Source organism: Lemur catta, chromosome 1, assembly GCF_020740605.2.
Source record: "Lemur catta isolate mLemCat1 chromosome 1, mLemCat1.pri, whole genome shotgun sequence".
NCBI classification, from domain to species: domain Eukaryota; kingdom Metazoa; phylum Chordata; class Mammalia; order Primates; family Lemuridae; genus Lemur; species Lemur catta.
Window position 1 is genome coordinate 2,830,824 of NC_059128.1, and position 23,849 is coordinate 2,854,672.

General features: G+C 47.3%; 1 protein-coding gene across 3 annotated transcripts in view; it reads left to right on the plus strand.

The window, feature by feature from the left end:
• CDC42BPB (CDC42 binding protein kinase beta) overlaps positions 1–23,849 on the plus strand; it is a 117,082-nt gene that overhangs the window by 78,118 nt on the left and 15,115 nt on the right. For 2 of the 3 annotated variants that reach the window (XM_045560172.1, XM_045560190.1), the window contains exons 10-27: positions 284–450; positions 531–650; positions 2,173–2,306; positions 3,807–4,049; positions 6,341–6,451; positions 8,194–8,438; positions 8,552–8,657; positions 9,351–9,475; positions 9,969–10,074; positions 12,037–12,185; positions 13,638–13,732; positions 14,716–14,795; positions 17,004–17,054; positions 18,598–18,687; positions 19,030–19,107; positions 20,631–20,736; positions 21,718–21,854; positions 22,545–22,684. In XM_045560172.1, the coding sequence (XP_045416128.1) occupies positions 284–450; positions 531–650; positions 2,173–2,306; positions 3,807–4,049; positions 6,341–6,451; positions 8,194–8,438; positions 8,552–8,657; positions 9,351–9,475; positions 9,969–10,074; positions 12,037–12,185; positions 13,638–13,732; positions 14,716–14,795; positions 17,004–17,054; positions 18,598–18,687; positions 19,030–19,107; positions 20,631–20,736; positions 21,718–21,854; positions 22,545–22,684 (2,283 nt within the window). The remainder of the gene's footprint in view (positions 1–283; positions 451–530; positions 651–2,172; positions 2,307–3,806; positions 4,050–6,340; positions 6,452–8,193; positions 8,439–8,551; positions 8,658–9,350; positions 9,476–9,968; positions 10,075–12,036; positions 12,186–13,637; positions 13,733–14,715; positions 14,796–17,003; positions 17,055–18,597; positions 18,688–19,029; positions 19,108–20,630; positions 20,737–21,717; positions 21,855–22,544; positions 22,685–23,849) is intronic. The other variant, XM_045560183.1, reaches the window with a different exon arrangement.

The following is a 23,849-nucleotide window of genomic DNA, read 5'->3' on the forward strand; positions in this document are numbered from 1 at the left end:
GGTAAGTGTCAGTGATGATATAGAAGTTCTGTTTCCCCCCTTTGTGGATGCGTTTTCCCTGGCTAGTGAGGGGATGCCATTTTCAGTGTCCGTTGATCATTCAGGCACTCATAGTAAGGAAAGTTCTTATCCAACTTTGGCTCCATAAACAATAAAGTCTTTTTACAGGTATTTTTGTTTGCCAATTTAAAAAGACTGTCTTTCATCCCAGGATGTTTTTAAATGCTAATAAAATCAACATAAATTCTCAGCAGATCAGAAAACCTGTTGCTTTATTTCACAGTTGTTTTTCTGATCGAGGCTCTCTGAAGAGCATAATGCAGTCCAACACGTTAACCAAAGACGAGGACGTGCAGCGAGACCTGGAGAACAGCCTGCAGATCGAAGCTTACGAAAGGAGGATACGCAGGCTGGAGCAGGAGAAGCTGGAGCTCAGCAGGAAGCTGCAAGGTGAGAGGCAGAGCCCCATCTGCAGACTGGGGACCACCACAATGGGCCTGCCTTTCACTCACGCTGTGTCTCCCCCTCAGAGTCCACCCAGACCGTGCAGTCCCTTCACGGCTCCACGCGGGCCCTGGGCAATTCAAACCGAGATAAAGAAATCAAAAAGCTAAATGAAGAAATCGAACGTTTGAAGAACAAAATAGCGGGTAAGTGTTTTAAAGTATATCTGCTTTAGTCTGTATTCTTGGGCATTAACCTTTTAAAATAAAATTTTCAGAGAGTCCTTTTTGTAAGGTGGAAAAGCAGAAAAAAACTTACACTTTAGCAAAACTATTTAGAATTCTGATATTTTGTCAGTATATTTAAAATTATTTTTCCCAGGCTGGGTGTGGTAGCTCACGCCTATAATCCTAGCACTGTGGGAGGCCAAGGTTGGAGGATTGCTTGAGCTCAGGAGTTCAAGACCAGCCTGAGAAAGAGCGAGACCCCATCTCTACTAAAAATAGAAAAATTAGCCAGGGGTCGTGGCGCATGCCTGTAGTCCCAGTTACTTGGAGGGCTCAGGCAGGAGGCTCATTTGAGCCCAGGAGTTTGAGGTTGCTGTGAGCTAGGCTGATGCCACAGCACTCTAGCCCAGGCAACAGAGTGAGGCTCTGTCTCAAAAAAAAAATTTATTTTTCCCAACTTGTTTAGTTCTATTAGTAATAACGTGTGCGTATATATATATTTGAGACAGGGCCTCGCTCTTTTGCTTGGGCTAGAGTGCAGTGGTGTGATCATAGCTCATAGTAACCTCAAACTTCCTGGGCTCGAGTGATCCTCCTGCCTCAGCCTCTGAAGTAGCTGGGACTACAGACATGAGTCACCATACCCACTGATTTTCTATTTTTTGTAGAGACAGGGTCTCTCTATGTTGCTCAGGCTGGTCCTGAACTCTTGATGTCAAGTGATCCTCCCACCTCAGCCTCTCAAAGTGCTGAGATTACAGGCATGAGCCACTGCACCTGGCCCCTAATAATATAATTTTATAGTTACCAGCTAGAATCAATTCCTAATATTTTATCCATAAATTCTCAGATGATTTTATATTTGTCCATCTTAATTTTCCTCTTCTTAACTCTAAGACAGTTGCTAGATCTTCTTTCTTTCTAAAGCTTTCATTAGTGCTGTGCCTGTCAGTGTTTTAGGTGCTAGACTATTGTCACCACCTGTCTCAGGTGGTTCCTAGGCTGTCAAAGCTTCCTAAAGACTCAAATCACTTTTAAGCCCTCACCCTTAACCTCACATGGTTTGGCCCTGCAGTTGACTCATCTCCAAACCACAGTCTGAATCTGTCACCCTCTCTCCATTTCCTATGTGGAACATCATTGTCCTGCTCCAGAATACTCCTTTGATTGAGTTGGTCATCACTGAAACCTTTATTGTACACCAAGAAAGGTCCAAGCACTGTGCTGGGTCACGCAGTTTAGAGGGACTAAGGCCCACGGGTGTGTGCTGCCCAAGGGCTTGTTCCCTGCATGGGAGAGCTGTCAGACAGATGATCAGATTAAAGTCTGGTGAGCCTGTGACACTGTGTGTAGGTGAGAGAAAGTTTAAACAGCCTCTGAATGAAAAAGATTGTGAATTATTAAATAATTTCCTGTCAGTAAGTCAGCTAACATAAAGTTCCCATATAATATCACTGCACAGAAAGGAACATAATTATAATTTATTTCCTCCTTTGCCCAGATTCAAGTAGGCTTGAGCGACAATTTGAGGATACAGTGGCACTTCGCCAGGAGCGAGAGGATTCCACACAGCGGCTGAGGGGGCTGGAGAAGCAGTACCGCGTGGTGCGGCAGGAGAAGGAGGACCTGCACAAGGTGGGCGGCCAGGGTGCTGTGCGCGGGAGGCTTGCATGACCTTTCGCGGTTTTGTAAGCTCGAGTTCATACAGACGTTTGAAGACTTCCTGGGAACTAGCGTATGGTCTCTCTGAGCGGCACGCAGGACACAGGGCAGGCCTGGCTCCAGGGCCCCTGCTGCACCCAGTGGCTGCACAGCCCCCAAGTCAGCCAGCAGAGCTTGGCTCCCAGTCGTAGGTGGCCTTCAAGTGCCCTGCCTGCAGTGGGCACCCACTTCCCAGCCATCAGCTGCCACCTCCACCCCCACCCTGCGGAGTAGGCAGCATCTCCCCCATTCTCCAGTGAGGATGCGCAGTCCAGGGGCATCATAGCATCTGCAGTGACACAGGCTGTATCTGGCACCAGGGTCTTCCCCCTCCCTGTCCTCCATGCCCCTGCAACAGCCTCTGCCCCCTGCTCTCAGAAGGGACTTCTTGGTGGTGACAGGGAACTGCAAGAGACCATTCGTTAAGATTTGGGTGATCCCCTCCTCGTGACTCCTTTATAAGTTGATTTTCAGTAAGATACGTGAAGCTTTATGCTGAATTGCCATTATATTATAATAAAACTACACTTAGGTTCATGTTTTCTAAAATACATTCATTTATACACGTAAGTTCTTCAACCTGTAGTTTGTGATCTGTTCTCTAAAATGTGCCAGATTTCAAACCCAAATTGTTTTCTTAAGTTTATCTGTAGTGTCATTCCGCCTGCAGTGATTCATCTAGAAGTGCACCCTATTGCTCTGGGGTAGTGATAGTAACTCGCTGGGCCAGGGCCCAGGAGGTCCTGCTCCCCTTGTGGGGGCTGCCCTGCCAGGTTGCTGCAGGTCTTGTCACTTCCAGTCTTAGACCAGCAGGAATGACAGTGACTGAACAGCCAGGTTGTTGACCACTGGCTGCAGGGAAGCCAAGGCTGTCAGTGTAGCCAGTGGTAAGGCCCAGGTGTAGCTCTGCTCCCAGAGGGACAACCAGTATCCATACCTTAGTCTCTAGTGAAGGGCTAGCTATCCAGTGATTGTTTTTATACAGTCCCTCACTTTGATTCAAATCCTAAGCATTTTCATGTTTATATGCTCTTTTCTGTTTTTGCTGTGTTTAAGTGACTAGATTGAATTACCCACCTTTGTGCTTCACCCACCTCTGTGATTGTGTGGGTGACACTGGGAAGAGGTTGACATTACGGGGCCAGGAGTCCTGTGAGCAGGCTGCTTCGTGTGGTTGCAGGGTCTTCCTGGTGTGGAGCTGGTGCTGAGGACCTGAGCCCACGTGGTCTTCCTAGTTGCATGTGTGTCTGGGGTCGGGCAGAGCAATGGGCTTTTTCCAAGAAGGTCAGTTCTTGGATCTGTGGCTCTGGTCTACACCCAGCATTGGTTATCACTTTTCACTCTTGGATGTGGTGTAAGACTGACCTTCTAGGCTTCTAAATCTTTGGTAAGCAAATGTAAAACATCTATAACATCTGTAATCTTTTTATTTAGCAATTGGTTGAAGCTTCAGAGCGATTGAAATCTCAAGCCAAAGAACTCAAAGATGCCCACCAGCAGCGAAAGCTGGCCCTGCAGGAGTTCTCAGAGCTCAACGAGCGCATGGCGGAACTCCGCTCCCAGAAGCAGAAGGTGTCCCGGCAGCTCAGGGACAAAGAGGAGGAGATGGAGGTGGCCATGCAGAAAATTGACTCAATGCGGCAGGAAATCCGCAAATCCGAGAAGTTCAGGAAAGAGGTAGACTTTTTAGATGTTTGAGGGATTGTATTGATTGGAGTTTATATGATCTTAATAAAACAGCTTTGAAAACTCAGGCTGCATTACATAAATTACTTTAAAATGGATCTTAACTTTAAATTGATCTGCTAAAGCATTTATTTTGTAATTCTCATCCCTCAATATCTATTTGTGATTTTTTTTTTTTTTTTTTTGAGATAAGGTCTCACTCTGTCATCTAGGCTGGAGTGCAGTGATGCAATCAATCATAGTTCACTGCAGCCTTGAACTCCTGGGCTCAGGTGATCCTCCTGCTTCTGCTTCTCGAGTAGCTAGGATTATAGGCATGCGCCACCACACCTGGCTGATTTTTTTTTTTTTGTAGAGGCAGAGTCTCACTAAGTTGCCCAAGCTGGTCTCCAACTCCTAATCTTAAGCAGTCCTCCTGCCTCAGCCTCCCAAAGTGCTATGATTAACAGGCCTGTGCCCAGCATATTTGTGAAATTATTGCAAGAGGTTCCTGTAGTACTAATTTTAAAAATTCCGTTTTAAATAAATAAAAAGTATTTATGTCATGATGTGATATGGGATGGCTTGAGTGAACATGAGCACGTGTAGTCCACATAGGGGTAGGTGTACGTAGAAAAACCAGTCGCATGTCTATGGCATGCCACCCTGAACTTGTCTGATCTCGGAAGCCAAGCAGGGTCCGTCCTGGGTAGTGCTTGGATGAGAGAAAAACCAGTCGCAGGTTGGTATACTTCAAGTCAGTTGCTTTAGATCAGTGGTTCTGTAACTTTTGGATTTCAGCACTCCTTTCTCTCTTAAAAATTATTGAGGACCCTAAAGAGCTTTTATTTATTTTGGTTATAGCTCTTAATATGTACCATGGTAGAAATTAAAACTGAGAATTCTTTTCATTACAGTGATAAACCCATTATATGTTAACATAAATAACATTTTTTATGACAACTATTTCTAAAACAATTTAGTGAGAAGAGTAGCATTTTTTACATTTTTGTACTTTTTTTAACATACGCAGAAAACACCTTGGTTCTCATGTATGTTTCTACATTGAATCTATTATGCTATTTTGGAAAAAGTATATGAAGAAAACCTGGCTCCTACTGATAGGGGCCTTATGGACCCCTCACAGGGTCTTAGGACCCCAGGGGTCCTCAGCCCCCACTTTGAGAACTGCTGTCCTGGATGCTGTGAGTGCTCCGCTGTTAGTAGGTGCCATATTTTAAGCAATGCTTAGGATAAAATTCTATTCAAGTTTACTCGATGAATGCGGTGAATGAGAAGGCCTGGAAGCACAGGCTCTCGTTCCTTTCACCTTCAGGGCTCTTTGTTATTTAGCCTCAAAATAGCTGTTCGTTTTCTTCTCAGTTTGTTTGTTTGTTTGTTTGTTTGTTTATTTGAGACAGAATCTCGCTTTGTTGCCCGGGCTAGAGTAGCTATTCGTTTTCTTCTCAGTTTGTTTGTTTGTTTATTTGAGACAGAATCTCGCTTTGTTGCCCCGGCTAGAGTGAGTGCCATGGCGTCAGCCTAGCTCACAGCAACCTCAAACTCCTGGGCTTAAGCAATACTACTGCCTCCGCCTCCCGAGTAGCTGGGACTACAGGCATGCGCCACCATGCCCGGCTAATTTTTTCTGTATATATTTTTAGTTGTCCAGATAATTTATTTCTATTTTTAGTAGACACGGGGGTCTCGCTCAGGCTGGTCTCGAATTCCTGACCTCGAGCGATCCACCCGCCTCGGCCTCCCAGAGTGCTAGGATTACAGGCGTGAGCCACCGCACCCGGCCTTCTCAGTTTATTTTGCAACCCAGATAGATTTGTCATTGCAGCCGATCACAGCTCAGGTTAGCAGGCCCCTAGTGAAGAGTTACCATTCCAAATATTGCTGCAGTGACGCGGCGTTGGGATCTGCGTAGAGGAAACTTGGTGCAGCGCGGGGCTCGTGTCCTGCTCTCTCCTTTCGTGTGTGTTTGAAATTGTCCTTATAAAAAATGAATCTCTGTTGTACAGACATCAGAAGCACTTGTTTTCACAAATCAGTATCTTTCTTGGAATTTAATCTCAAATTATCCATTTAAATTATAATTTAACTTGTTACTAACCTGTCATTCCAGTTCAGCCCCCAAGTGTATTTCTCAACTGTTAATTGTGATAAAATTTGATGAAGGGTAAAGAAGTATAAAAATCCTTCAAGGTTTTGTTCTCTTCGAAATCCTTTGGGTGACAAGCTCGCTGGTGACATGGTGCTTGTTTGGTGTTAATAAGAAGTGGCTCTTCTTTCTGCAGCTGGAAGCTCAGCTCGAGGACGCAGCTGCCGAGGCCTCAAAGGAGCGCAAGCTTCGCGAGCACAGCGAGAACTTCTCCAAGCAAATAGAAAGTGAGCTTGAGGCCCTCAAGGTAGTGCTGGGTTGGGGTCTTTGCTCTTAACCGAGAGAGAAAGCTTTTCATCCTAACGCCGTCGTGTGGGAGTCATCTCACTCCATGTGCTTGTCGGGACTGAGCTCCATGCAGGGCAGCTGCAGATAAGGCACAGGCCACGTGGGGGAAGGGGAGCGACCCCAGCCTTCACCACAGCTTCCATTCTTAAAAACCAAGTTCACTTCTTTCTTTATGTAAAAGCTTCAGGCAGTTCTTCGTAAGTCCCAGTAAACTAACATCAGTTCAAATCTTTATTCATATCCTGGTTTTCTAAATTGAGCAGAGTTCAGTTTTGGAAAAGCCCCTTCAAGCCCTTGGCCCGATGCTGCCTGTGGAACAGACAGGCTAGTCATCCGTCCAGCTCAGCTGTGGGGCCGGAGGGCAGCAGGGAGACCGGGGAAGGGGTGAACACAGAAGGCTGCAGCAGCCACGCCTGGGCGAGGGGTCCAGAGGGTGGGCCCCCTGGTCGGCGTATCGCAGCCTGGGTTTCCTTCCCTGTGAGGTGGGCGCCTTGGGGAATCCATCTGCTCTTCCTGCAGCGCATGTGCCTCAGACGTCTGTTGCTCTCCATCGTCTGTGCACCCCCACCCAGCCGCCAACAGTGTGGCTTGCCCAGACCTCGGCATGCTTTTGCCCAAGGCCCCCCACTCCTCAGTCAGCTCCAGCCTCCTGTCCACGTGGCAACCAGCATGAGCTTGTCAGTTGGAAGTCGCAGTGCTTCCCTTGTGTGGTCAGGGCCCCGGTGGGCTCCTGCAGCTCTCAGCTGCCCTCCTGCCTGGTCCCTAGCAACATACCCTACTGCCCAGTTGGCAGTGCCATCCCACACCTCCTGCCCAGCCTTTCTCCATGCCACGAGCACAGCCAGCATGTTCCCGCCTCACTCCCCTCGCCCCAGCCTGTGCCTTTTGCCCCAGCCCAATATCTCACTTCATAGGTCACTCCCTGCCTCAAAGATGCCATCCGTAACCATTCCCTGTGTGCCCACCATTCCTTATCACGTGGTTAGCCTCTCATCTGCTGCTTTACTGGTTTGCTGTCAATGTCCCCCACCCTCACCACATGAGAGCAGACCTCGGTGTCAGCTGTCACTAGAAGGGGGCTCGGCATGGAGTCAGCCCTCAAAAGAATGTTGTCGGCCGGGCAGGGTGGCTCACGCCTGTAATCCTAGCCCTCTGGGAGGCCGAGGCGGGCGGATCGTTTGAGCTCAGGAGTTCGAGACCAGCCTGAGCAAGAGCGAGACCCCATCTCTACTAAAAATAGAAAGAAATTATCTGGCCAACTAAAATATATATAGAAAAAATTAGCCGGGCATGGTGGCACATGCCTGTAGTCCCAGCTACCCGGGAGGCTGAGGCAGTAGGATCGCTTGAGCCCAGGAGTTTGAGGTTGCTGTGAGCTAGGCTGATGCCAGGGCAACAAAGCGAGATTCTGTCTCAAAAAAAAAAAAAAAAAGAATGTTGTCACGTGAATGAATGACCATCATGAGGTCACGACTGTGTGGGACGGAACCTCTGGGCTCCCAGGCAGGTCCCCTCTGCAAGGCAACTACTGCGCCTCCCTAAAATCTGGATCGTGTTACCCAGCTCAGCTACGTCATTTGGTGCAGCCCTGGCATGAGCGTGTTCATTGGGAAGGTGCCTGCACATGCTAGGGATTAAAGGACAGCGTGACCCTCAAGAGAGGACACAGACTTGTCAAGTTATTTTAACCTTTATCTTCAGATGAAGCAAGGAGGCCGGGGACCAGGTGCCACTTTAGAGCATCAGCAAGAGATTTCCAAAATAAAATCCGAACTTGAGAAGAAAGTCTTATTTTATGAAGAGGAATTGGTCAGACGTGAGGCTTCCCACGTGCTAGAAGTGAAAAATGTGAAGAAGGAGGTGCATGACTCAGAAAGCCACCAGTTGGCCCTGCAGAAAGAAATCTTAATGTTAAAAGATAAGTTAGAAAAGTCAAAACGAGAACGGTAAGTTTTCACGAGCTCCTCAATGTAGGGAATGGAAGCTTATACCCGTGCGTAGTACGAGCACTGACCAAGTTACAAACTTTGAAGGCTGTTTCTCTCGCTCACCTCCGCAGGCATAACGAGATGGAGGAGGCAGTGGGTACAGTAAAAGATAAGTACGAGCGGGAACGAGCGCTGCTGTTTGATGAGAACAAGAAGTTAACAGCTGAAAATGAAAAGGTAATTTAAGATAGCTGAGTTTGCCACTTTGTGTGGACGTTGTAATTTTTTCATTCTAGAGTATTGGAAGTTGGTGTCTTAAAAAATATAGTCACATGCCACGTAATGACATTTTGCTCAACAGCAGACCGCATATACAGTGGAGGTGTTATAAACCGTATTTTCACTGTACCTTTCTATGTTTAGATACACAAACACTTACTGTTGTGCTACAGCTGCCTGTACCATTCAGTACAGTAACACGCTGCACAGGCTTGTAGCCTGGGAGCCCAGGGCTGTACTGTAGAGCCTAGGTGTGCAGTATGCTGTGCCGCCTGGCTTTGTGTAAATACATTGAATGCTTGCACGACAAAATCGCCTGACGCCTTTTTCAGAACGTATCCTGTTGTTACATGACACATGACTATACTTTAATTTTTCAATGAGGTAATATGTTTGGTCTTTTATGTAGGATGTTTCATTGAGTTAAAAGGTGCTAATGACCTGATATCACTAGCTCTATGAGTTTTAGGTTTAGGTTTGAATTGAAATGTGACTTAAGTTAGATGCAATGAAAAGGTTCATATCATGAACTTAGTTTGGAAAAATCTCATAACGATTAAAGAAAATTTCTAAAATCTTTGAAAGAACTTCCAGTTTCAATAATGCTAACATACAAATTGATGAGTTATGTGGTAAAATTGTTTCTTTCAGCTTTGTTCCTTTGTCGATAAACTCACAGCTCAAAATAGACAGCTGGAGGATGAGCTGCAGGATCTGGCCGCCAAGAAGGAGTCAGTTGCCCACTGGGAAGCTCAGATTGCAGAGATCATTCAGTGGTATGTGAACCCTGAGAGACACTCCACACTCGGTCTGCGAGGCTCTTGCTCCCGCCTCCGTGTCACCCTGTCCTGTACGCCGTGCCCTGCACCGTGAGGCTGGAGTGTGGGTCTCACTGCTGTTGCCCCTGAACCTCTAAGGCCTGGGGCAGCAGATCTGTCCAGCGATCGTCACACGGGACTGCAGGTGCAGGAACACAGCAGCAGCCTACTGAAGGACCTGGGTTGAGCTGCACATACCCCCTCACATTCTCGATGAAAGGGGGCGGAGAGCCTCTGAGGCCGACTGCAGGAGGTGCTAGGGAGACCCAGCGAGCTGGGAACTGACCCTCTGTGGGCGAAAGCCTTTAATTTACCGAAGATAACTGGCATTTTGGCTAATAGGATACTGTGTCACTGTATCCTAAGGAAGGTGGGAACATCCACCTTCTTATTTGGTTCTGTTCACGGGTAGTCATGCTTCATAAGACAGAACATCTGTTCCCTCCTCTAGGGTCAGTGACGAGAAAGATGCCCGGGGTTACCTTCAAGCTCTTGCTTCTAAGATGACTGAAGAGCTGGAGACTTTGAGGACTTCTAGTCTGGGATCGAGAACTCTGGTGGGTTTGTTCTAAAGCCTGCATTTTTATTATTAAAGATTCACTAATGGTTTTATTGGAAGTATGAATAGAGCGTTTAAGTACTATTTAGGGAATTCCAGTGGTGGGAGAGACTTTGGTGTGGCCAGTGCACATTAACCCTAATTTGAGGAACTCTAACATTTTGTCAGCTATCAGATCATCACAGTGTCTTTTGATATCATTCATTTATTTAGCAAATAATTACCGAGTATGAGGCTCTGTGGTGTAATCTCAAATCTGCAGGATTGGGTTCTGCCCTCTGGAGCTTTGTTGTATTGATCTGACATCGCTCATGCAGTCACTGTCACGTAAGTCTCTGAGCTCCCGGAGTGCGGCAGGCCCTGGGCTGAGTGAGCACCGTCCCTGTCCCGTCCTCTTCCTGGGCAGCAGCAACCCCACGTGCCAGGGACGTCTTATTTCCATTTTTCTAGGTCCAATTTACCCTTTTTTTAAAAAAAAAGTTATTTTATGAATAATTTATAGAAGTAAGAATAAAGGGATAGTGAAAACAATATAGAATTTTGTCTAGAACTTAAATTTAGTAAACTCCTTTTTATTTCACATTTTCTTGGTTTGAAGGTGTATTTACCCAAAAGCGGCAGCACCTTTGAATGTAGTTAACTCCTAGGCCTGCATCACACGGGACCCTGGACACATCCACCCTGTAAACACTGACGCCAGGCCTCCGATCCAGCCCCGACAGGTCCCCGCTCATCAGGACTTCCCGCGCTCCCTGCATTCGTGTCTTCAAAACACAGTGCTTTTGAAAAACATTGACAACTCATAATTACTATTGACGACAAGAATACGGCCATGTTCTTTGCTCCATAATGGGAGAATAATTTCTTTTTCAGATTTTAGATTTATAAACACCAGTTAGAATGATCAGAAATTTTTTCATTTCCATGTTTTCCATTTTCTTCCAGTCATGTTTACACATACATTTTGCCAGCACTTACTAACTACATTAAGAAAATTTTGTGCACAAACCTCATAAAAGATGGAAGTTCTTTTAGCAAAGTGGGATGGTTGAGATTCTCAAATGGGATTTTGAGATGGTTGCAAAATACTGTGAACAGCTCTTCTGTTAAAGGAATAACTGGATGAGAATATATTTCCTTTCTGTCCTTAGAGGTATATTGTTCACTCAGTGGAGAAAATTCATCTAGCACATGTCATCTGAAGACTCACTGAGATTTCTCTCATGTTTTATGTGGCTAACAGGCCACGTTCTGTTCCCCTCACCCACTTCTAATTGTCTAATAATTGTGAAATGTCTTCCTCTGGCAATTTTCTTCTCTTTACTGTTATGGGGGAAAATAAAGAATTCTCAGTTGTGTTCAATGAAAGCTTAAAAAAAAAAGTCTACCAATCTACAAAGGTGCTATCTCCAGACTTCCTTTGTAGCTCCTGCGAGCTGATGTAACACACTGGACCCCCCAGGACGGAAGCAGAGGGATGATGTGATCAGCTGCTTTTTTCACTCTTGCTTCATCCTTGTAGATCATCACTCTTCCCTTTTCTTACTATTTTAGTCTTTTTTTTAATCACAAATGAGTAAAGATGTAATTCCTAGGGTGGGGAAATAGCAAAATATTTTCAGAAATAGGAAAAAGATAACTGAGACCTCATCATGTATGTATAAACCTAATGGTTTATAAAAGTGTCTAATGGACCCATACAGAAATTGCACTGTAGAATCAGTTTTACTCTAATGAAATAAATTTTATTTTTTAAAAGATTTCTAAGAATGAAAGTTATAAAATACCAGGATTAAAATTGGGTCTGATGGTCCTTGATAATATTTGAGTGTTAATATTAAAATATAATAGAAATGGTTTAAGATTAGACAAAGATAGATTGCTTATTTGTCAGCATTAATTTAGTTTAACAAATAAATAGCTTAAAGTGCATTTTTAATATTTTAACCAATGTCTAAAGGATCCACTTTGGAAAGTTCGCCGCAGTCAGAAGCTGGACATGTCTGCACGGCTGGAATTGCAGTCTGCTCTTGAGGCAGAGATCCGGGCCAAACAGCTTGTTCAGGAGGAGCTGAGGAAGGTCAAGGACACGAATCTCACCTTCGAAAGGTACTTTGTGCTGTGGTCCTGTCAGTGGGAGCTGGGCCCTGTGTGACCTTGGGCAGGCCTGACCCCTGCAGGCCCTTACTCTCCTCATCTGGAAGATAGGCACAGCAGTGCCTGCTGCCCGCAGGCCATTGCCAGGGAGTGAGGTCAACTGGACAGAGCTCTGAGGAGTGTCAAGTGTCTGGCATGTAGTAGGTGCTTAATAAGAATTAGCAAGAGGAGTGTGCACATGTGCCTCCCCTGCTGGGGGCAGTGCCTAGTGTTCTCAAGGATCGATGAGAGCAGTGTGGGTCTGTGGTCTCTTTGTGTGCACGGGGTGCTTATGCCCCGTGCTGGGGAGCAAGGCTCGAGGCCACACGTCTGACAGGTACCTCTCTGGCTTCTAACTCACCTTGGTGCTGTTCATCAACTCAGAGTTTTTCCTTTTAAGCTAAAGGTAATATTTTAAAATAGTGGTTGAAGATGGCATGCCTGTTCCAAACTCTTTCCCTTACTTCAAGCAGTCAGAAGAACACCATTTTGACAACAATGGTAAATTCAACAAATATTTGTTGAGAGTCTACCATTTGCAGGTACTGTCTTAAAATATCTGAGTGTTAAAATATTAACACAGGATACAATAATGAGCTAGAGTTCATAAAAACCAGGCCTCCCTGCCTGTGGTAGCAGCTATTGGGATGGGAGGACAGGGCCAGCTCTGCCACGCCTTGTCAGTTCTCTATGAAATGGGTAAGGACCCAGAAGTGACAGTGTCACTAACAGAATCACCAAGCCCCAAATCCTGTTAGTTTGGGGCCAAAAAAAATTAACAGTGATAGCTGCCATTTAAATTTATTTCCTTTGTGCCAGGAACTACTATAAGAACTTTGTTCTGTTAAGTCGTATGAACCCACCACGTCCTCGTAGGGCCAGCATTCTTGTTACCCCTGCTTTTTGCACATGACCAGACCAAAGTGCGGGTACATGGAGGTGGATGTTGTTGGCCCACCGTCACCCCACTGAGAAGTAGCAGAGCCTCACTCCTAATAGCACGCCTCCTGCTCCCGATGGCAGCCTAACTTTCTCTGTCCATGCCACAAAACCACTGGACCTGCTAGGCTGCCAGCACTCGGGCGGTGCCGGTGCTCTCTGGTGCAGTCCGCCATCTTGCCAATGGTTGGGAAGGACGTTCATGGGACTGACAGCCGAGCGATCGGGGCTGCGTGTCCTGGAAACAAGATTAGGAACATCAGAAACTCCATTGGGGCTTCAGGAGATACACCTTGTTAAGCCATGACTTAAAATCCATATTTAAATGTTTATAATTTTGAAATGTTTCCAGTATCTATAGTGTGCTGAGCACCTGCAGGGTTCTGGCACATTCCCAGCTGCTGGAGGAAACCCCACTCTCTCATCCCCGTGTACCCTGAACTAGCACGTGGATGACCTCTTAAAGTTGTTTTCTTTTTATTTTAGTAAACTAAAGGATTCTGAAGCCAAAAACAGAGAATTATTAGAAGAAATGGAAATTTTGAAGAAAAAGATGGAAGAAAAATTTAGAGCAGATACTGGTAAATTAAAATCACATGGTTATGGATTATTTAATTATAAGCCTTTTTTAATTGAGTGGTTTATTTTCTTTTGTCCTCTTTTAGATTACTAGTTTTTTAGTTACATAAAACACTTATATAATTCCAAAGTCAAAATTTGAAGCAGTGTATTCAAAGATACTTTCCCCAAAGGTAACCAGTTTCTGATTTGTCCTTGCTTTGTTCCATCTCGAAAGCATAAAGCAAATCCACACACACGGTCACACCTGTCTTTGTACTCCCCGTTACACAGAAGGCTCCATTCTGTGCTGGGGGAGACCGTCCCGAGCCCCATTTGCAGCTACACCATACAGCGGGTGGGCTGTGCCAGCCCCTGGTGTGGTGCCGGGCTCCTCCCCAGCATTCACCATGGGACATGCTACAGTGGGTGGCTGTGTGCATCGAGCATGTCGTATTTTTGTCAGTGTATTTTGGGGATAGATTTCTAGGAGTGGGATCGCCTGTTCAAAGGGCAAACGTGCACAGACGCTGGTGCTAGGTGCTGACAGATGCCCCCCCAGAGCTGTCCACTGGTACCCACCTGCAAAGTATGATCTCAGACATTGGGACTTTCACCGCTCTGAATAGGTGACAAATAGCATCTCACTGTAGGTTCAATTTGTGTTTTCCTTACAAGTTAGATTGAGCATCTTTTCACATGCTTAAGGGCTGTTCGTATTTATTCTGTGAATTATGTATTTGTATCTTTTGCCCATTTTTGAAAATTAAGGTTTTAGTGTTCTTAATTTCCAGAAGCTTGTTGCATATTAGGAATTAGAGCCTTTTGTTTATGATGTAAGTTGCAAGTATTTTTCCAACTTTTTTTTACTGGTATCACATCAAATTTATTGGTTAACTTACGTAGAATTGACATCTTGATGACACTGAGTCTTCCTATCTAAAAAATAAGATACAGTCTTTTAAGTTTTTTCTTACCTTGACTGTTCTTTGTTTCTTTCTTACAGGGCTCAAACTTCCAGATTTCCAGGATTCTATTTTTGAGTATTTCAACACTGCACCCCTTGCGCATGATCTGACATTTAGAGTAAGTCATTTGTTTAAAAAAGTGACAAGTGAATTTTTGATAAATTAGAAATAATATAATATGATTTGACTACCCATGGGACCACAACACACCAGTAAATTACCATTTGATGTTCATCAATTTTCTGACACATAATTGACCTGGCATGTTAAATGTGTAAGGTTAGAGACATTTAAGGTATTTGAACTGCTCCCAGAGAAGCTTTCTTAACTCAGATTAAGTGGAAATAAGATTTAAAAAGTGCTCAGTGTCTTCAGGGGAGAAATCTACACAGGCCTCTGACTGTGTAGTGAGTATTTTAGATAACTTTTTAAATACAGATTCTCACACTGTAGCAAATAATTTAGTCATGTCACCACTTTTGTGACTTCTGTGTAGCTGTATAGTTCAGCCTCAGTGGTTGATGGAAAAGACCCAAGGGTTGGAGCTGAAGGTGGCACACACGCTGAGTAAGCCAGGCCGCATGGGCCCCGCCCCCGCTGATGAATTGCTGGTCTGCTTAGGAAGCGGCTGTTGAGTGGGGGACGAGTCCCACCTCCCTTTATGTGCCGCAGGTTGTCAGTGGCACTCCGTGGAGACAGTGCAGTCTTTCTCTCCTTTTCTGAAAGACTAAGGACGGACCCTTGCTAGCAACCATTGTAGCAGGCCAGAAGGTTAGAATAATGAAAGCAACTCTCACCAGTAGAACTTCAGTGAAGTGGTGGTTGGTGGTGGTGGCTTTTCAACTTTTCATTTAGCAAATTTTGACCCTATGAGAAAGTTGAAGGAATAGTATGTTGAACATGTATATATCCCTCACCTGGGATTGTGCCACATTTGCTTTCTCTCTCTACACACAGACTTTTCTCCCCTGAACTAGTATATGACAGTGACTATTATATGCAGGCATCAGTGACACCAAAATACTTCAGCGTTTACTTCCTGAGATCAAGGACATCTCCCGTGGAGCCGCGATTATCACACGTGAGACGCGCGGCACTCGCTGGTGGCACAGGACAGCCCAGTCCAGATCTCCCGTGTTGTCCCAGTGATGTTCTCAGAGCCAGTTTTTCCTCCCAGTGCTGGATCCCGTGGGAGATTTTGATTGTATTTAGTTGTCAGGTCTCTTTTCTCTCCTTTAATCTGGAACAGTGTCCCCCCGCTTTTCCCCCATTTTATAATGATATGTTTCTGTTGTCCAGAGCAATTGGCTTGTGGACTGTCCTACACTCTGGATTTGTCTGGTGTTTCCTGTTGATCAGATGTGCGTTGAACATTCTGGTGCAGGAGATATTGTGTACTTCTCCCACACAGAGGTCGGCTTGCTGGGATTGGTGGTCAGGCTGAGGTGCTGTCTGCCAGGGCTGCTGCCTTTGTGATCAGGCAGCAGTCAGGGGACCGTGCTGGTCTGTCCCCCAGCAGCCTTCCTCAGGGGTGCACTGCACCAGCCATCGTAGCCTAGATCATTATTACAGAGTCCAAGCAGGTTTGTATTGCACACAACCATTCTGAGCACAGACCTGTTTACCTTCACCTGTCAAAATGTTTAGTTTTTTAAATCAAATTGGCAATGCTTGTCTTTTCCCTGAAGTCCCCAGTTTTGAAGAAGCAAATATATTTTTACTGTTAATTAATTGCTCATTTGTTCTTTGACAAACCTGTTGATGCACGAGCCTTGTGCCTGATCCGTCACTGCGGTGCTAGACACCATCGTGGTGAGGAGTGAGTAAAGATGCCAGAGGAACAGAGACAGTGCTTGTTTGCAGGACGCAGGTGTCTGAGAAAGCAGTGGCTCTTCTGTAAAATCAATGGGCAGAGTAGAGAGCGCAGTGGCGGGTGGGTTTCCAGCCAGGGGCGTCTGTCAGCGAGTGAGTCACGCTGTGGACAGCACGCAGCGCAGAGTTGACCATGGACAGAAGCTGCAATCTGCATGCCTCGCTCTCCGTGGCCAGCACGCCTGCCATTTTTAATCCCTCTCTAACACCGCTATGATTGAGGGGGAGGGACATTTACTGCTGCAAAGAAAAAACCCTCAGTCAGAGTCTATGTTAGGAGTTGTTTCCAGATTCTGAGAATCTTTGAGAAGCTTCTGTTCCACTTTGCACACATGAAACTTGTTGCTTAATACTAGCAATGGTTTGCCACCAAGATTGAGTCAATATATTTTCACGTCATTGTTTACTGGGTGGGAAATGATCATTTTTGTTCCTCCTGTCTCCTACCACCAAGGACTCTCTCTCCTCCTCGTCTGCATCTTCTCTGCTAGCCTTTTGGGAGGAAGTAAGTGACTGCTGGTGCCGGCTTCCTGTGCCTGTCACTCCTGTTAGTGAACAGCTTCTCAATTCTCTTCTTCCTTAATTTGCATCCTTTTGATTAATTAACCAACTAAATAAAACTAGTGGGGCTTTTACGTGGCTAAAATTAAATTCCTTAATATTCTTCTGCTCCTTGTTTAAAGATGGAACTCTAACTCATTTAACATACCTTATTTGGGGAGCAAATTTGCTTACATTTTTTAGCTTTGATAATTGGCTAATTGATCTAGCCTTTCCCCTGTGAATTTGTCTACAAATTCAAATCCTGCAGCACACAGTTGTGCATGTGTTGTGTGTGTGCGCACTGCGATCCCATCTGAATTTGGCTCCTTCTCCAGCAGCCTAATTAATTGCAACTGTTGGAAAGTGTTTAGCTGATTTGGTTCATTGGGATTCTGATGTCGACACAACATACAGCTGTAAACTGCTCTTTAGGTACCTGTGCATTGGCACACTGTTTCTCTGCGCTAACACTTGCTACTAAGCATACACAGGCAGGGGATGTGGGTCTGTAAATAGTAATGGCTTTTGATGATGGAATTAGTAGTTTTAGGAATACTTGTTAAAATCAGCTTGTTTTTTAAGCAGTTTGGTAGCTTTAGCTTCAAATAGATCATTATGAAATTAATTTGGAACTCTTAAGTTGTTAGAACAAAAGAAAACATTCCTTCCCTGCGTAATAAAACTTTTAGGGAAATTCTTACTGATGTTCATAAGCCCACAGACCTCTGCTGCTGTTAGATTTTCTTCTTGATCCCTGAAATGAGGTTAAGAAGCATTTGGCTGCCGGACACAATGGCTCATCCCTATAATCCCAGCACTTTGGGAGGCCAAGGCAGGAGAATCACTTGAAGCCTGGAGTTCAAGATCAGCCTGGACAATGTAGCAAGACCCTATCTCTACCAAAAATATAAAAATTCACCGGGCATGATGACACACACCTGTAGTCCCAGCTACTCAGGAGGTTGAGGTAGAGGATCACTTAAACCCAGGGGTTCGAGCTTACCGTGAGTTATGATGACACCACTGCACTGCAGCCTGGGTGACAGAGTGAGACCCTGTCTCTAAAAAAAAAAAAAGAAGTATTTGGCTATTGATCTTAAGGCTACCAGGTTTAGATAAAATTACTTACGAATAAAATAGAAGGGTTGACGTTTTCTGGGTCCTCCCCTTTAAACGGCCAGGGTGGGAGGCTGCAGGAGAGTGCGTGGGAGAACTGCGTGAGGGGGAGGCCCATGGCTTCTCACCTTTGGTGGTAACTGTGCCTTGTCAGACTCCACCTGCCCTCAAGGTCACCACTCCAGCCTTAGAATTCAGTGGTTGTCAGGGAAAGCAAGCCAGCGTGTCCATGAGAGGACCTGAGGGTGACAGGACCCCAGAGTAAGAGCTTCTGGGACTGCAGGGTCCCGATAGAATGCATTTTTAAAATAAGGAACATGTAAGTAGAGCCTGAATTCTATAGAATAAGTCCTTTCCCTCCCACTATTTCTTTGTCTTTGTTTTCACAGACTAGCTCAGCTAGTGAGCAGGAAACACAAGCTCCCAAGCCAGAAGTGTCCCCATCGATTTCCGTGGCTGCGAGCACAGAGCAGCAGGAGGTAAGACAGGGCTGCCCTGTTGATTACTCAGCCCTGGGGTCTGCCCTCCTGTCCACGTGGCACAGCCTGCCCTTGAGGAACAGACGCCGAGGCTGGCTCACCTGTCCCTGCAGTGCAGCTTGTAGCTAGACCTCTTCCCAGGCACCCAGGCCATCTTTCATTTTCACAGTTACTGTCAGTCCATCAGCCAGATGAGGGCAGCTTTGACGGATGTCTCAACAGTGTAGCCAATTAAAATGCAGAACTGTTAATTACTGATACATTCTAGAGAGAAGTAAATCCCAAATGGGGTCTGGCGGTGCTGGGCTAGGCCGACGCTCACCTGTCCTGCTTGTCTCCCAGGACATGGCCCGGCCCTCGCAGAGGCCGCCCGCTGTGCCGTTGCCCACCACGCAGGCCCTCGCTCTGGCTGGACCAAAGGTAGGGGCCTTGCTTTTCACCCAGGGCGCCTTCTTAGTTGTAGAAGATAACTTTGGTATAAATAAAATGAACTTCATCATTTTTTTATGCACACAATAAGACCCTCATATTCTGTTAAGGATTTATTAAAAAAGATGTGTAATTCGGGACACTGTCGGGACCCGTGTTTTCTCGACTCCAGCCATGCTGCACGAACGCATTTTAATTGAGGGTTCTCAGTTCAGTCTCCCCATTCTCCTTTCCTCACCCCCAAACCACAGTCCCCTCTCCACTCTGTGGTATGTATCTATCCACTTCCTCCTCCAAAGTTATCTTCATTTGTCTGTCTGCACCAGAGAACCATGTGCTTGTGGGTGAGAATTTTCTCCCCACCATACATGGAACGACACTGAACGTGCAGCTTTGAGCATAGATGCATCTTGGAGAGCCACGCGTTGGTGCACACAGGTCTGCGTTATCCTTCTGACAGCCTTGGGCCCTGCTGCAGGGTCTCCTTTCTTTTCCTGTAAACATCAACACAGATCATAAAAGTTCACTTGTGACAAGGCTACGCATTTAGCCCTGTGTCCCTAGCATGGGCTTTGTCATCCTCGTTAATGTCAACAAGGCCTCTGTTTATGGTTTCACCCACAGGCAGCCATGCCCGTTAGAGATGAGCTAGATTTTGTGTGAGAATAACTAATGGTTTGGCTTTTTAGACTCTTGGAGAGTCAGGGACCAAGTCGAGAGAGGTCATTCATGGGGGTAACATACTGGATACGGAGCAGCAGCTCTGCAGGCTGCGTCACGTGTCACGGTTGTGACAGCCCCTCCCGCAGCCCTGTGCCCTCCGTCCCTGCCAACCTCCCTGGCCTCATCCTGCCTCTGGTCTCTGGAATTGTCTTGGTCACTCCTTTGCTTCTGACACGTGGCTTCATCTATAACCATAGCCACCTTAGGAACGTATTATTTTTCCTGTGCTGAGCTTTGTAAATCACCGTCCTACCTGGTCTGCACCGTGCTCTTCTGTCCTACATCTGTTCCCTTGTAGCCCCGCCATAACATGTCTGTTCTCCCAACGAGGGACAGTGGGTCTTCCCAGGAACTGTTCTGCTATAGACGTTTCTTGCATGTCTCTTGGTCACATATGCAAGAGCTGCTCTGGGTAACAGCCCAACCCAAATTCTGGTGCCAGGCCAGCCCCCAAGATCCGGTCCTGGTCCGCTGGGAGACCAGGAGCTCGACCGTCGGCTGTGCCACCATGGCACTCCAGCCCAGAGATCTCTTACGGTAGCAGACGTCACCAGAGGAAGCATATGTTGGTTTATTCTCTGGCTCAAGCTCCTTGGGTGGTCTTCACCACTACTCTTTGATTACTTAGCCCTCTTAGGGAACACACATACTGAGAAGAGAAATTGCATGTTTTCAACTTTTCTAGATACTATCCAAGTTGTTTATAAATTTGATCTCAACCAGATTGACGCAGCTTTCCTCAAAGTTTGTGACTGGCCTTGATGTTGTTCTTTCTGATGTTCTCCCTGCAGCCAAAGGCCCACCAGTTCAGCATCAAGTCCTTCTCCAGCCCCACCCAGTGCAGCCACTGCACCTCCCTCATGGTCGGGCTGATCCGGCAGGGCTACGCCTGCGAGGGTGAGTGTCAGCCCCGGCCCGGGGTGGTGGGTGCGGCCTTCCCCAGGCCCCGCCCCAGGCAGCAGCCAGCCCGGGGGAGCGGTTCTCGCCCAGGCAGGCCAGTCTGAGGGGAAGTTCAGTTGTGCAGGTTCTGAGGGCAGGTTCTCTGTTTTTATAAATGCTCAGTAAAGGTTGGCTGGCGTGGATCCCTGCTGTGCTGGGACCCCAGGGTGCTGCTGTGGCTGCCCAGTCATCTGTTGAGAATTAGTATAAAGTGCACCGGCCGTGGTTGCTTAAAATCAGAAAGGAAAAGAACTGTAAAGTCTTCCATTATCAGATCCTCTACCGATGACCACGATGGTCTATCTCTGCTTCTAGGCATTATTATTATTGATATTTTTAAGGTTCTGTGCTGTGCTCTTGCTCTGTGCTGGGATTTGGGGACGTGGTCTCGTCCCCCTCACGTAGCCCTTTTCTGTGGGTGGTAATTGCCCCATTGCGTAGACGAGTACCCAGCCCCGGGTGCCCGGGCATGGTCGGGGGTGGCGTTGCTCTGCACAACAGCTGTTATATTTGTCTTCATTTTACGTGGTAGCAGAAGCATTTTCTTTTGTTACTGCGACTCCTGTGCATTTGGGTTGGCCACCAGGACCCTGCGTATCAGGTGACCACTGCCCTGTAGTTGCCTGCGGGTGGGTCCCTGCGAGGCGGTTGGGACTCGGCCCTGTGTGATGCGGCTGGCAGTCGAGCTTTTGTGGTGATACTTAATGCTAATGAGTCTCACTTTCCCTGTAAGTGCTCCTCTGAGCAGGTTGAAAATTCATTCAATACCAAAATCCCTGAGCTTCTGTGTAACTTGTGTTCTACAGACTATTTTTGCCTTAGTGGATATCTGGACTTCTCTTGGTGATACGTTAAATTGTCTCTTCAGGCTGTGTGTTCTGCAATGACTTCTGCTTTGTAGGAAGCCAGTTTTGAGGGAGTGTTCTTTCTTTTTTCCAGTGTGTTCGTTTGCTTGCCACGTGTCCTGCAAAGACAGTGCTCCCCAGGTGTGCCCAATACCTCCTGAGCAGTCGAAGAGGCCTCTGGGCGTGGACGTGCAGCGAGGCATAGGAACGGCCTACAAAGGTTACGTCAAGGTAGGGAGGGTGCCAGGGACGCGGCTCAGCTGACACAGCCTAGTTCATGTCCCACTAGGTCACCCCTCGGTGTCTTTGATGTGTAATGACCAGTAAGTGCCCAGCTGCTCTCGAAAGCTGTCCTGCTGCTGCATGAAGTGACTCTGGTGCCAGTCCCAGGAGGCCTTCCGGGAAATGAGTTGGTCAGGTCGGCGTGGCTGCTGCTCTGAGTCACCCGCGAGTCCTGAGGATTCCACGCAGAAACACACAGAATCCATCAGGGGTTCCCTCGGTCCCTGCCTCCTGGGATGAGTGTCTGGCCAACAGGCAAAAGTTCCAAAGCTAAGTGTGTTTGAAAACCACCATGGACCGTCTCTAAGTGCTGTAGCCTGTCCAGCTACAACATTGCAGACGTTCTGTGTTTGGTGTGAACACACCTGTTTGGCAAATTGTCCCCCGTTCCCCCTGCATTACCTCCTGTCATGCACAGAACCCTCCCCAGCACTGCCCTGAGCCTCCCTGGGCAGGGACCTCTGTGTCCAGACACAGCTCTGGCCACCAGCCTGGGCAGGGACACACAGGGAGCTGTCCTGGTGAGCTAGGAGTCAGGCAGCAGCTGGAAGGAGGCTGTGACCACGTCTGATGGGACCTGGTGGCCTCCACTGCCTACCGTCCCTGGCCCAGTGGAACGCAGTCCCCGTTTGTCTGCAGGTCCCAAAGCCCACCGGGGTGAAGAAAGGCTGGCAGCGGGCGTACGCGGTTGTCTGCGACTGTAAGCTCTTCCTGTATGACCTGCCCGAAGGAAAGTCCACCCAGCCTGGGGTCGTCGCAAGCCAAGTCTTGGATCTCAGGTTGGTGTCTGTGCGGCACTGTCCTCGTTCTGTGAACTGTGACTTACTTATCTTTAGCCACAGTAAGAGTTTGTTGCTTGGTAATCTTTCACCTCATTTTTACCTTCACCTTAATTGCTGTACTGTTCCAAAAACAGATGAAAGCTTAGTTATGGCTTAAAGTACATGCTTTTCTTCCTTTGGATATTTTTGCATTGAAAAATTTGCCAAATAGGCATTTATTTAACATAAGAAAACCACGTGCCCAAGAACAAGCAGAAAACATCCCAGAGAAGAGCCACGCGGCCTGTGGTACCCGTGCTTCCCTGGCACCGGGGCGAGCACTCCCGGTGTGTGAGAGTCGTCTAGTGCCGTGGGCTTCGTGTGGCCTCAGCGTTCCCTGCATGGCCCCATCTCTTACTGGCCTCTCCTGGCAGTAACAACGCCGTCCTGGCATCAGCTGCACAGAGTGTGGGGCCTCTTCCTCCCTCCGGTTGACATCTCTGAGCCTCCATCTCCCATTTGTGAGGTGTGGACAGGGTCACGTCACTGCCACGTAGAGGGCTGTTGTGAAGGTTGCCACGTTGCTAGGCAGGCTGTGCTCGACAGGGCCCTGTGCGCAGAGCTGCGGTAGCAGCCTCCGTGTCGTCTGCATGTAACGGCGTGCCTGGACGTCGTCAGCCTCTCCCGCTGCCACCTGGGTCGGCTCCTGCCACAGGGCTTGGGCCCAGCCTGGAGGCTCAGTCTCCAGCAGCGGTTCTTGGGGCGGGGCTGCCTCCAGGTGCGCCGAGGACAGCCGGGGTATGTCGGATCCTTTGCAGCATTCAGCTTCCATGTCCCTTGCTTGCACAGTTGTGCCTCTGCCTGGTGGTAAAGAGCCACCAGTGGACAAAAGGTTGGACTGGGCCCAAATCACAGGCACTGACGGCAGCACACGGGCTGTGCTGGACGCAGCATGTTGGAGACGCTGCAGCCACACTCGTCTCGGCACGCCTCACCCGCTTCTTCACAAGGGCTCACCAGGCGACCGCCTGGTTGTGCCAAGTATGGGCCAAGGCAGGACTTGCAGCTGGGACAGTGTGACACACACCAGCAGGGCTTGGTGCCCTGCCAGCCACTGAAACACCTGCAGCGGCCTCAGTGGGGGTGTGGGCCCTGTCCGGGCGAGTCTCTCCTCGCCCAGGTA